A 13351-nucleotide genomic window follows, 5' to 3' on the forward strand; every position below is an offset into this window, starting at 1 on the left:
TAGGGTTGGAAGAGCAAAGGCCACAGGTCAGTCCTCAGCAGTTTCAGGAGTAATGGCATTTTCTTCCTCTTCCTCTCGCTCCCAGACTTTGTCCCTGAATGCGCCATTAATCCAGGGAAGGGTAATTGCCTAATTCTCCAGTGGATCTTGCAACAGGAAGTCACCAGAAGCTGGGAAAGTGGTTTCCCTCCTGGTCCCAGCATTAGACCTCATCCTCCCCACCTGGGCCACCCCAAAAATTTACTGACCACCCTGCTGTTCGCTGCTAGTGCTGAAACTGCCGTGTAGAAAGTTTAGCCATGGCCTTGGGTTCTGTCTCCATTCACAATCCCTGCCCTCATCCTGGAGGACGGGGTGTAACACAAACAGAAGTTTGATGGGGGCAGTGATTTTTTTTTTCTTCCTTTTTCCTTTTCTTTTTAAAAAATATTTATTAAAGTATAGTTGATTTACAACGTTCCTTTAATTTCCGCTGTACGGAGAAGTGACACAGCCATACACACACGTGCATATATATATATTTATGTGTATTTATACACACATTCTTTTTTTTCCATACTATCTATCATCATGTTCTAACTCAAGAGACTGTACACAGTTCCCTGTGCTATACAGTAGGACTCTATGCAGTGCTTTTTTTGTTTGTTTTTTGTTTTTTGTTTTTGTCTTTTTAGGGCCATATAGGAGGCATACAGAAGTTCCAGGCTAGGGGTCAAATTGGAGCTATAGCTGCCAGCCTACACCACAGCTGCAGCAATGCCAGATCCTTTAACCCATTGAGCAAGCCCAGGGATCAAACCTGCATCCTCATGAATACTAGTCGGGTTCTAAGCGCACTGAGTCACAATGGGAACTCCTGCAGTGATTTTTTTTTTTTAAGTTTCTTCTCCAGTCAAATGCTCTGGGCTTTTGAAGTCCACTTGTTTTTTGTTTGTTTGTTTGTTTCCCTAGTTTTGGGGGGTTTTTTATTGTTACTGTTTTTTATTAAAGTACAGTTGATTTGCGATGTTTCAATTGCAAGTCCTTTTGTTTTTGTTTTGCTTTGCTTTTAATTTATTTTTATTTATAGTTGATTTACAATGTTGCTTCAGTTTGAAGTCTACTTAACAATGAGTTTCACTTAAGCCCCCTTGCCTTACTCCCCAGCCTGCCTTAACCCCGCATGGGAACAAAATCTGACCACATCTCAGTGTTGACCCAACTGATGGCATGTCGTTGGTTTGTTCCAGCATTCGGGGATAAATAGCTCGGATGCGGAGGTGCTGACCTTGTTCAATGTGACAGAGGCCCAGAGCGGGGAGTATGTGTGTAAGGTTTCCAATTATATTGGTGAAGCCAACCAGTCTGCGTGGCTCACTGTCACCAGACCTGAGGCAAAAGGTAACGGGGAAGCTGGAGGGAACCCTGTGCTGGGAGTTTGATTCAGGCCCCAAGCTACTGGGGCAGGTGGGGAAGGCCAGCGCCACACTCTCCCTGTTATCCTGCTGCGTTTCTAGTGCCTGGAGCCATGGAAAAATACCCAGCCTGGGAGGCTGGTTTGGTTTGGTTCTGTGTTGGTGTTGCCTCCTGCTCTATGCCCTGTGTGTGTTCCTTGGCTGTGTATGGGGGATGGTCTTGCTGCGTCCTGGGCGATGCCGAGGACTGAGGGTCTGAGTGATAAAGAAGAGGAAGGACCAGCATCCTCAGGGGTGGATATGTGTGCGTGTGTGTCTGCAGCCCCCTCCATCCCTCCTGTGTCTGCCCTCTGACTTTCTTCACCAGAAACCAAACAGCCCCCCTGCACTTGCTGGGGCCCCATTTCTCCATGCGCTCACCGCCGCATGCTGGGCCGGGGTGCCGGCGCCTGGTGACGGGTGTAACCAGCCATCCTGTGTCGGCTCAGTTCTGCGAGTTCCTCCCCCAGGGTCTCACTCTCTTCTTCTAACAGGTCTCGTGCTGCCTGGTGGTTTCTGTTGGTTCGAGGTTGCAAAGGAGACGCTGGGGAGCATTTCTTCCTCTGGTTCCTCCCCTCCCCTGCCTCCCTCCCTCCGCATCTCTGAGAGCTCTCATGTCCCGGGCTTGTCCATTGTGCTTCCGTTGTCTCTTCTAGACTGCCGGCGTTAATACCACCGACAAAGAGATGGAGGTGCTCCACTTAAGGAATGTCTCCTTTGAGGACGCGGGGGAGTATACATGCTTGGCGGGTAACTCTATCGGACTCTCCCATCACTCTGCATGGTTGACCGTTCTGGAAGGTATACACTGTACTTCCCCTCTCGATATCTTGCCCTCGCCTCGGGCACGGGGGGAACATGCATTGCGGGGCCGGGGGGAGACACAGAGACAGGCGCTGAGCTCCAGCAATCTGTCCGGCCTTGTGGGTCAAGTCTGGAGGCCTCTGCCTGTCCACCTGCAGCTGGCTCTCCCCGGGCCAGGGCAATGCATGCGTGGGGTCTGGACTTAACCTGCAGCTGGGCTCTCTTCAGGGCAGGTTCCTTCCTTCCTTGGGTCCAGTGGCCCTCCTTAACTTATCTGATCATTTATTGCCAGCCCCCCCAAAGTCTCAGAAAGGCTCCCCTCCCCCTCTACCTGAATGTAGGCACTTGGGAAGGCAGGGCTCGATATTTTGTAGGGATCAGCGCTTGCTGCCTTCCCATGTGGCCACCCCTGATCCCCAAGCGGGAGAGGTTCCACCCACATGGTAGACTCAAGCTGCTTTAAGCAAGTCCTTTCCCAGGCAGCACAGGGGGCCTGCTGGTGCCCATTGATCCTCTGTGGCTCCCGGCATCTCTCCCCTCCAGAGGGGGGCCGTGGACGTTGGGCCCGGGGAGGAAGGAGCCTGCACCCTGCGCAGGGTGGTGGGCTGGTGCTTGTGGGGCTGGAGCTGGTGGGCACTGCCTGCACGTGGTATCTGGTTCCTGCGTACTATGACCTCTTCTCTCTCCTCCTCTGATAAGATCCCTCCCACTGGAGGCCGAGAAGCGTTCTGTTTTTATCCCCATCACTTTGTCCTGTGTGTGCTCCCACTCTGTCGTCTCTGTTTCTTGATGCTGGGGAGAGAGAAAAACAGAAACACTTCTCGTCATTATCAGCTCTGCTGTCCCCTTCTTGGGCCTCGGGAAGTCCTCTTTGGGGTCACGCCTGGGGCCTCCCTGGCCAGGTCCCTAGGGTGCCGTCTCCTGTTGGCTGGCTGGGGTCTTTAAAAGGACAGGACTGGGGGGAGAGCTGGCAGGGGTGGGGGGAAGGGAGCCGCTCCCCTGGTGGGGAAGGAGTGTTCTGTGAAGCTAGTGCCAGATGGAACCCTCCCAGCCTCTGCACGGGAGGGAAAGGGGGCTTCAACTGTGTAGGCTTCCATGGAGATGGGGATGGATTCTAAGTGGAGGAAAGAATAAAGCAAACAACCCTTCCCCCCATTTCTTTCTTCAGTTTGGGAGTTAGGCCTCTGAGTAGAATTCTTAAGAAGTACAGAAAAATTTACCTGTTCATCTCTAGCAATGACACATTTGGAAATTTAAGTTAGGTGAGACTGTCTGACCTGACACAGGTGACATAGGCCAAAGCAAGAAACTAAGTCAGGACACAGACTGGTTTTCTTCTTCCCTCCCTCCATTCGCTGTCCACATTCTGTAAGTGCCACCAGATGCCAGGCGCTGTGGCCTACAGACAGGGATGAGGCGCCATCCAGCCCTTGAGGTCCTTGAGGGCTATCGTGGATGAAAGGCTGATGGGCAGTTCGGCTGTCCCCGGGGATGGGTGTTTGACATGTTGCTCAGGCCCTGCAAAGCAGGGCCATGTTTCCATGGGGACACAGAAGAACATATCCAGCACAAGTGAGTCCTTGGCTGTCCCTGGCAGGGATCTGGTACCCATCCAGCCCAGCAGTGCATCTAAGCCAAGAGGGCTCCTGAGCTCATGAGGATGGGCTTCAGATAGCAAGATATAGTCCATCTCCCTTGGGCTTTGAGGCAGGATCAGGAAGCCTCAAAGGTCACAGAATGTCTGGTGTGCTCGTACCAGAGCCCCGATCCTAGCTAGGATCTGGCTTGGTTCTTCTCTGCCCTAAAGATTCCTAGAGGAAAGGAGATGGGTGTTGAGTTTCTGCTGGAGCTGGGACCCTAGTGGACTGGGCTCCCCACCCCCCTCGCCCGCTAACACCCTGTTCGCACTGACCCAGCCCTGGAAGAGCGCCCGGCGGTGATGACCTCGCCCTTGTACCTGGAGATCATCATCTACTGCACAGGGGCCTTCCTCATCTCCTGCATGGTGGGGTCTGTCATCATCTACAAGATGAAGAGTGGCACCAAGAAGAGTGACTTCCACAGCCAGATGGCCGTGCACAAGCTGGCCAAGAGCATCCCTCTGCGCAGACAGGTAACAGAAAGTAGATGGGGGGTTTGCACGCTCTGCATCACTCTCTCTCCCAGCGGCCCCAGGGGCTTCCCCCCAACACCCTATCCTTTCTGCCGGCCCCAGCTGACCACTCCAGGCTTGGCTTTCTGGCTTCCAGGTGGGGGCAGACCTAAGGGCCCAGAGTCAGGCTCCAGGCTGTTCTGGCCCATGGATTCCATGCACCCGCTTTACCCCAGCCTGTGGATTGGGAGGTGTCCTAGCCTGGCTGAGTACAAACTTGAACTGCCCCCTGAGGGCTGGTTAGAGGTGCAGAGGTCCCGAGGAGGGGCAAGGATTGGAGTTGGGTCCCCAGATGCCTCCCTCCCAAGCGTCTACCCCCCACCCTAGGATATGGAGCCAAGGGTGAAGGCGTGTGAAATGAGGCGGCCTTTGCTCAGAGCCACTAATTCTGGAAGGGGCTTGGGGGTCAGAGGTCCATAATCTGAGGCAGAGTTGTCACAAAGAATGGAGACAAGGGAGTTCCCACTGTGATGCAATGGGATGGATGACATCTCTGCAGAGCCAGGACGCAGGATTGATCCCCAGCCTGGCACAGTGGGCTAAAGGATCCACCATTGCCATAGCTGCAGCGTAGGTGGCAACTGCGACTCAGATCTGATCCCTGGCAGATGAATTACACATGCCACGGAGCAGCCCAAAATGAAAAAATTGAATAAATAAATAAAGGATGCAGAGAAAAAAATAATTCAAAAAAAAAAGAAGAGGGTCAAGAATAGGGTTGCTGTTGCAACAAGTTACAAAATGTTGGTCTGGTAAGCTCACCTGAAAGGCGAGTAAACAGAAGCCCAGATAGGCTAGTTGGTAGCGAAAATAATTCAGTTTTAGAACTTAAGTCTTCCAGCTCTAGGAGCTTTTCTGTCACTCTCTACTGGGGAGAGAACATCAGGTGACAGACACATGCCTCCACATTGGCCAAAAGCCCTGACTGGGGGTGGAGGACCCTGCCACTGCTCCCAGCCCCACCCCCATCCCCGCTGGAAGGGTGACCCCACGCTCCCCTGCAGGTGTCGGCTGACTCCAGTGCCTCCATGAACTCCGGGGTCCTACTGGTTCGGCCGTCGCGTCTCTCCTCCAGTGGGACCCCCATGCTGGCTGGGGTCTCCGAATACGAGCTTCCTGAAGACCCTCGCTGGGAGCTGCCTCGGGACAGGTAACCTTCTCCAACTTCTGAGGAACCCCCGCTGCCTAGTCTAACAGTGGAGGCGGTGTGCGCTCAGGCCTCCAGGTGCTTTCAGAAATGACCCTTCCCGCCTTCTGCTGTCTGTCGGGGGAATGATGGGGGGTTGGCATGAGAGGTGTCCTCTAGGGTTTGAACTGACCACCCCCAGCTTATACCACCCTTTGTTTCCCCAAAAGGCTGGTTTTAGGCAAACCCCTGGGAGAGGGCTGCTTTGGGCAGGTGGTGTTGGCAGAGGCCATTGGGCTGGACAAGGACAAGCCCAACCGTGTGACCAAAGTGGCTGTGAAGATGCTGAAGTGTAAGTGATGCCCCTGTCTCTGCAGAGACAATCCCCTCCCTGGCCAGGCAAACTGGGCCTCAGGCCAAGGACAACCCCCTCCCTCATGCCCTGCCATCACCCGCACCTGCTACACAGCCTGCTTAGGGTTGTCTGGGAGTGCGTGTAGGGGGGTGCATTCTGAACCCCAGGATCCATAATCTCACTTTGTTACTTTGCCTCCGTCTGGGTGTGGCCAAGTGTGTATTCTAGATCCTGGTGCTGGCTCACTTTCCTGACATAGCCTCTGCCCCACTCTTCACCACTTAGGGCAACGCTGGCTCCTAAAAGGGAAAGGAAAATAAATGTGGTTGTGAAAAGGGAAGGAGAGAAGCAAGTCCCAGAGAAGAAGGACCCCTGGGCGTACACCTCATCCCCCTCCCTTAGTTTTTCCCCCGGCACCTTCCCTTCCAAAGCAAACCGGCCTCATTTCCTTCTCTGTTTTCTCTCATTTGTCCATAAAGCGGATGCAACAGAGAAAGACCTGTCAGACCTGATCTCTGAGATGGAGATGATGAAGATGATTGGGAAGCACAAGAACATCATCAACCTGCTGGGGGCCTGCACGCAGGACGGTAGGCACCCCGGAGCCCGCCCAGCTGGCTTCCCACCCATGTGGGGAAGGGGCTGGTGCAGGAACCTGGGAGAAGATAAGGAGATGGAATGTCCTCGACCCGGCATCTCCCAGCCTCGTCTAGGGAAGCGGGTTGGGAGGAGAGGCCTGTTTAGCAGTAGTCGGAATGTGTTTCTCAGGGTCTGGGCTAATGCCCACTGGGATTCCTCTGAGAATTCAGGTACCCGGATTCCCACATGGTGTGTATACAGAATTGGGTGAGTTACTGTGATCTAGATTAGGGCTCTTACCCCCAGCGTTGCTTAGGAACTTCCTGGACTGTGCTGGGGAGAACGATTTCCCTGGCTTTCCTTGGTAGTAGAATGAATTTCTGGGGGTCTTACAGGGGCCATTAGGATGTGGGAAGGGCTCAAGGTGTGCCGTGGTGGGTGGGTTTCCTTGGGGTCTGGCTGTGCTGATGGCCTCTCCCTCTTCCTGCCCCAGGACCTCTATATGTCATTGTGGAGTATGCCTCCAAGGGCAACCTCCGTGAGTACCTGCAGGCCCGGAGGCCACCTGGGCTGGAATACTGCTACAACCCCAGCCACAACCCGGAGGAGCAGCTCTCCTCCAAGGACCTGGTCTCCTGTGCCTATCAGGTGGCTCGAGGCATGGAGTACCTCGCTTCCAAGAAGGTGTGGTGCCTGAATCCCCCCGCCCCAAGTGGAGGGGGACATCAGTCAGGAGAGCCAGTGGGGCCTCATGGCCACAGGGTCAGGCTGGATTCAGTTCCCATCCACGTACTGCCACTTCCTGTGTAGCCTCAGGCAGCTAACTTCTTACATTTTTTCAAATGTCAAGGCAGAATGATAACACCTATGTTGCATAGAGTGGTTGTGGCGATAAAATGAGGTCCTGTGGAAGTTCCCATCGTGGCTTAGCTGGTATCGAACCCAACTAGTATCCATGAGGACTCAGGTTCAGTCCCTGGCTTAGCTCAGTGGGTTAAAGATCTGGCGTCGCAAATGTGGCTTGGATCTTGTGTTGCTGTGGGGTAGGCTGGTGGCTGTAGCTCCAATTCGACCCCCGGCCGGAACTTCCATATGCCGCACATGCAGCTGGAAAAAAAAAAAAAAAAGGTCCTGTATGATCTAGATTAGGGCTATGGTTTTCAGTTCGTGGTAGATGCTGCTTTGTTTGAGCCCAGCCCCATGTAGATGTGCTTCACCCCAGGGAGACAAGGGAGTGAGGGCTTCACCAGCCTGGATAGAAGCAAAGGCAAAGCTAAGAGCTGGGAGGAGCAAGAAAGGAAGCAGATGTGAAGGGTTTGCTGATGTGGTTAAAGCTGTGGAGCTGGGGTTGGATGGCTGGCCCTGTCCTGGAGGAGAGGGACATTTTAGCAGGAACCTGGACAGGAGGCCGAGAGGAGGGGCAGGCAAAAGTGAGGGGGGGAAGTGGGCCCGGTGGGCTGCAGCGGACCCTCACCTGGGTCCCACCCTACTGCCTCTGCAGTGCATACACCGAGACCTGGCCGCCAGGAACGTCCTGGTGACGGAGACAACGTGATGAAGATCGCAGACTTTGGCCTTGCCCGGGACATCCACCACATTGACTACTACAAAAAGACAACCAACGTAAGTGCTGGTGATGCCCCCAGTGCCCATCCCCTGCCCAGGGCTCCACTGCTCGAGGCTTCCTTCCTGCTTAACAGCGGGCAGGGTGAGCCAAGACTGTGCCCCCACCTGTCTTGCTGTCACCCTGCCCCTGGCCCCCTGCAATGTCCCCATGCTGCTTGCAGGGCCGACTGCCGGTGAAGTGGATGGCACCGGAGCTTTGTTTGACCGGATCTACACCCACCAGAGTGACGTGTGAGTTGAAATTAGCGACTACCGGGGACATGGGAAGAGAGTTACCAGCACTGCGGGGTCCTACCCCCCCCACTCCCCAACCCCTGATTCCACCTCAAAGAGAAAACACAGAACACCATCTGTGCCATTTCACTTGGTGTGGCCTTTGTTGAAAAGCCCTGTCCCCCAGGTCCCCCCTGGATTCAGGCCTTATGTTGCAGGAGAGTGGGTTTAGGCACATCCCTGCTGTGCAGAAACAGCAAGGGCTCTGGGGGGGCCTCGCTCCATGCCCATCACGCTCACCCACAGGTGGTCTTTTGGGGTGCTCCTGTGGGAAATCTTCACTCTGGGCGGCTCCCCATACCCTGGCGTCCCTGTGGAGGAGCTTTTCAAGCTGTTGAAGGAGGGTCATCGGATGGACAAGCCCAGTAACTGCACCCATGAACTGTAAGCATGAGGAGATGCCTGGGGCCCTGGGCTCAGCCCTGGGAGGGTGGGGGATGGGCTGGACGAGTAGAGGAGGGAAGGAGTGCTCAGCCAGATACCGGGGACTTCCTGGCCACCCCTCCCACAGTCCTCCGGCCCTGAGCCTTTTTTTTTTAAACTCAGTGAATTTTATTACATTTATAGTTGTACAATGATCATCACAACCCTAAGCCTTTTTTTTTTTTCATCTGCTTCTTCTCTTCCTCCCCTGACTTCACCATCCTGCCCCAGATACATGATGATGCGAGACTGTTGGCACGCGGTACCCTCCCAGAGACCTACCTTCAAGCAGCTGGTGGAAGACCTGGACCGCATTGTGGCCTTGACCTCCAACCAGGTGAGGCTGCCATCCCCAGACCTTCAGTCACCACCAGTGGGTTCTCTCTAAGTGCATCCCACCACCAGGAGGAGAGTGTGGATCCAGCGTCCTTTTGTCTCCTCCCGCAGGAGTATCTGGACCTGTCGATGCCCCTGGACCAGTACTCCCCCAGCTTCCCTGACACCCGCAGCTCTACCTGCTCCTCTGGGGAAGATTCCGTCTTCTCTCACGAACCCTTGCCCGAGGAGCCCTGCCTGCCCCGACACCCACCCCAGCTTGCCAACGGCGGACTCAAACGGCGCTGACCGGCACCCTGGCACCCCTCCCCAAACTCCATCCTTAGCTGTGACCCCTCCCCGCTCCTGCTGGACTCCGCCCCACCCCGCCCCTTCCTGCTGGCAGGAGCCAGCTGCCTACCTGGGGCCTTCACCCCCAGTTCCCTTCTCCACCTCCCCCTCCTCTCAGCCTGCTGGTGCAACAGAGGAACAGGGAGGCAGGTACTTGCTGACGGCCACTTTGTTCTCTCCCAGTGTTGGACCAAGACCCCCTCCCCCTCACCGGGCACTGCCTGGAGGGGTGGGAAGTGGGGGATGAGCAGCACTCGAGCGACTGAGCTTTCCGGTGTTGGTTTTGTCTGCTCCATGCAGCCTGTCCACCCGGGTTCTGGTGGCAGGTCCTTGGGCTACAGCAGTGGTTGGGGGCGGGGTCAGTGCTTGGGCCTCTGCGCCAGATGGATGGTGCCAAGGGCTTCTTAATTCCAATACTAATGTGCTTTGCTGACCAAATACCTGGTACCAGAGGATGGAGTTGCAGAGGCTGGAAGCAGTGTGGTGGCCCTGGGGCCCAGCCCCAAACCAGGGGCTTTGTACATAGCTACGAAGAAAACACAAAGTGTATAAATCTGAGTATATATTTACATGTCTTTTTAAAAGGGTCGTTACCAGAGATTTACCCACTGGGGAAGATGCTCCTGGTGGCTGGGAGGCATCGGTTGCTATATATTAAAAACAAAGAAAAAAGAAAAAAAAAAAGGAAAATGTTTTTAAAAAGGTCATATATTTTTTGCTACTTTTGCTGTTTTATTTTTTTAAATTATGTTCTAAACCTATTTTCAGTTTAGGTCCCTCAATAAAAATTGCTGCTGCTTCATTTTTATACGGGCTGTGTGACGCACACGGGAGAGGATCTTGGCCGCAAAGGAGCAAGCGGGCTCTGGAGCTGTCTGTCCAGAGTGCGTACTATCTGTGGTCCCCTCCCACTCCTCACCTTATGTCTCACTCCTAGGCCTCCGCACAGACCTTGTTGCTTTTGGAAAGGCAGGGAAAGAAGATGAGATGGGCAGGGAGCAGAGGCACTGGGCCCAGGGCCAGGCTTCTCAGCCCTCATTTCCCTGGGGAAGAGAGGAGGAAGGGGATGGGGGGCAGAATGGGGTGTGAGTGTCAGACAGGGAGCTGGAGGCCTGGCCTCAAAAGAGCCAAGGTGTAGGAGTTCCTGCAGTGGCACAACAGGATCGGTGGTGTCTTGGGTGTGCTGGGATGCAGATTTGATCCCTGGCCCAGCACAGTGGGTTAAGGATCGGGCGTTGCCGCAGCTGTGACTTAGGTCAAGATTTTGGCTCAGATCTGATCCCTGGCCCAGGAACTTCATATGCCTACAAGGCAGCCAAAAAAAGACCAAAAAAAGAGAGAAGAGCCAAGGTGATGATGAGGAAAGTAAAGGACGTTTCTGAAAAGAGCCTTCAAACAAATGTGCAGCCACCCCTCCATATGGATGTGGCTCTGCCTTCCTGTCTGTGTGAGGGAGGACTTGTCACCTAAGGCCCCTCTCTCTCTTTCTCTCGCCCGAGTTTCTTGTTCCCTAGCCTCCTCTGTGCTCCTGACCACCCCCCTCACGCCACACACACACACATTCTTCCTGGATTCGCGTGATCAGACTGCAGGCGTTGGGACTATCACAGATCTTGTCTTCCTCTAGTTCTTCCTGTATGAGCTCCACCCCATCCCTCAGGAAAGGGAAAACATTCTCGGAATGTTAGTGTTTTGGCTGCTTGGAAGTTTTCTTCCTCTGCCACCTACTGGCTGTTGCTGCCCTTGCCTAATGGGCCCTGGCTCCTCAGAACCTTAGTGCTCAACCACCTGGCACCTCACCTCTACACCTAAAGCTTGCTCTTTGCTGGATCCCTTCTGAGTGCCAAGGAAAGCATGCTTTCATTTCTGTAGGGAAAGTGGGGTTGCTCTTGAAGTTTCCTTCTCTTTCTTTTTTTTTTTTTTGGCGGGGGGGGGGGTTGGCGCATGCCCATGGTATGTGAAAGTTCTCGGGCCAGGGATCAAACCTGCACCACAGCAGCGACCCAAACCACTGCAGTGACAGTGCCAGGTCCTTAGCCCTCTGCACCTCAAGGGAACTCCTGGAGTTTCCTTTCCAAGCTATCACTGTTTCTTGGCAGCCGCACTGTTGGCCACTGTTGTGAAGTTCTCCCCTCTCCCACGCCTCTCTGTAAATATGCAAATGTCAAAGTATTATGATTTGTGTTTATGTTTAAAGAGGGTATAAGTCAGTGAACAGAGCCAGGAAAATGAATTTCAGTGCTTAAAACCATTTGCCTGACACTTTATGGTGGTGTCTTGCCTTGTAAAATAGTGATGATAATTCCTGCCTTGACCTGCCCTTGAAGCAACCCTCCATTCGGATGGAGGGTCTTTTAGAAAGGGCTTCATGTACCTCCAAGGAGAAGTGCTGGAAAATAGAAGGCCCTACTACTGGAACAGCGATGTCCTTGCTGTTACTACTCAAATCACCCGTGAATTTCCCAAGAGACTGAGCTGCCTGTCAAATAAAAGATAGCAAAATTAACCTGAGAGAAAATGAAATGGCAATTTTACTTAGAGGACCAGATTGGGTCCCCTGAGGAAAGGAACACGGTCTATCTAATGAAGGTGTCAGCTGTCAAGGCACTGAATCTGTCCGGTTTCCTGAGGGTTAAAAGATTAGGGCCCTGGGATCACCACAGCCTTAATCAATACTGCCTTCCCACCCTTTCTAATTGCCTAGGCTAGGGATCCCCAGACGCTGCTAATGTACTGTATTGATCTCAGGTAAGTAAGATTGAACCTCAGATGGAGAAATCTAGCTCTGTGACCCTGAAGTCGCTGTGTTTCTCAGCTGCCACTGGGAGGAGCCAGCAGGCCAGAATCTCAGTCAAGATTAGGTAATGAGGAAGTTCCGTCATGGCTCAGTGGAAATGAATCTGACTAGCATCCATGGGGACGCAGGTTTGATCCCTGGCCTCCTTCAGTGGTTTAAGGATTGCTGTGAGCTGTGGTATAGGTCACAGACGTGGCTTGGATCCCATCTGGCTGTGGCATAGGCTGGCAGCTACAGTTCCAATTCAACCCCTAGCCTGGGGACCTCCATATGCCGCAAATGTGGCCCTAAAAAAAAAAAAAAAAAAAATTAGACAACGGGCCAATGGGCTCTGAAGTTCCATTAGTCTGGCCTTACCTAGGATGTGCCTTGATGGTAACTGGGAAATCCTTGGCCTAGGTTTGAAGCTTTCAGAGACTTCTCTGAGCAGCTCACCTGTATGACTTGTACTGACTGCAATAGAATTAGACCTGGCCCAGGTGCAGGTCCATACATGTCAAGTGCCTCCAACAGCTTTCTTTTGCAGAATTCTCCTCAGTGTGTGAGACATGAGTCAAGTCCACCGTCACCACTGAGGTTGGGCTTTAGAAAATGCCTGAAAACAGAGTTCCTTGGTGTTCGTTCCCCAGCGGTTAAGGACTTGGCATTATCACTGCTGTGGCTCAGGTTCAACCCTTGGCCTGGGAACTTCCACGTGCCATGGGGGAAGGAAAGAAAATGCCTAAAATTGTACTCATTATGAGCAGTTTGTACAGCCATGGTATGGTATAGTACACAGAGTAGAGAAATTTCCATGCCTTCAGGCAAATCGGCAGGCACGGGGTGTTCAGGGAACACTCAGCTGGGGCAAGTTCTCCCTAGGCTAGCACTTAACAGTAGGGCTGTTTATGCTGTGCTGTCTCCCAGGTGTGGGTTGGTGCTTGGAGGTGACACATTCGATGCACACACCAACTAGAGGTTTCAGTGTCTCTTGTTCCTCCAGGAGGGCCAGGATCTGTCAAGTGTGGTACCTCCAGCTGACTGTACATCTCTTCCTAACTATGTTCAGTGACCTCCTGTTGGTAGCTTGAAACCAGCCGTGGGGAGTCCTTACACATCCCTGGGATCTGCAAATGCT

General features: G+C 53.4%; 1 protein-coding gene across 1 annotated transcript in view; it reads left to right on the forward strand.

Annotated features, from left to right (window-relative positions):
• Positions 1–10009, forward strand: part of FGFR1 (fibroblast growth factor receptor 1) — a 52740-nt gene extending 42731 nt beyond the window's left edge. Inside the window, 13 exon segments of the mRNA XM_005671767.3 lie at positions 2090–2234; positions 4154–4350; positions 5394–5539; positions 5746–5867; positions 6350–6460; positions 6943–7133; positions 7951–7993; positions 7996–8072; positions 8237–8267; positions 8270–8306; positions 8595–8732; positions 9003–9108; positions 9219–10009. Of these exon segments, the coding sequence (XP_005671824.2) occupies positions 2090–2234; positions 4154–4350; positions 5394–5539; positions 5746–5867; positions 6350–6460; positions 6943–7133; positions 7951–7993; positions 7996–8072; positions 8237–8267; positions 8270–8306; positions 8595–8732; positions 9003–9108; positions 9219–9395 (1521 nt within the window). The 3' untranslated portion in view covers positions 9396–10009.

The sequence above is a fragment of the Sus scrofa genome, chromosome 15 (assembly GCF_000003025.6).
Source record: "Sus scrofa isolate TJ Tabasco breed Duroc chromosome 15, Sscrofa11.1, whole genome shotgun sequence".
Classification (NCBI taxonomy): Eukaryota; Metazoa; Chordata; class Mammalia; order Artiodactyla; family Suidae; genus Sus; species Sus scrofa.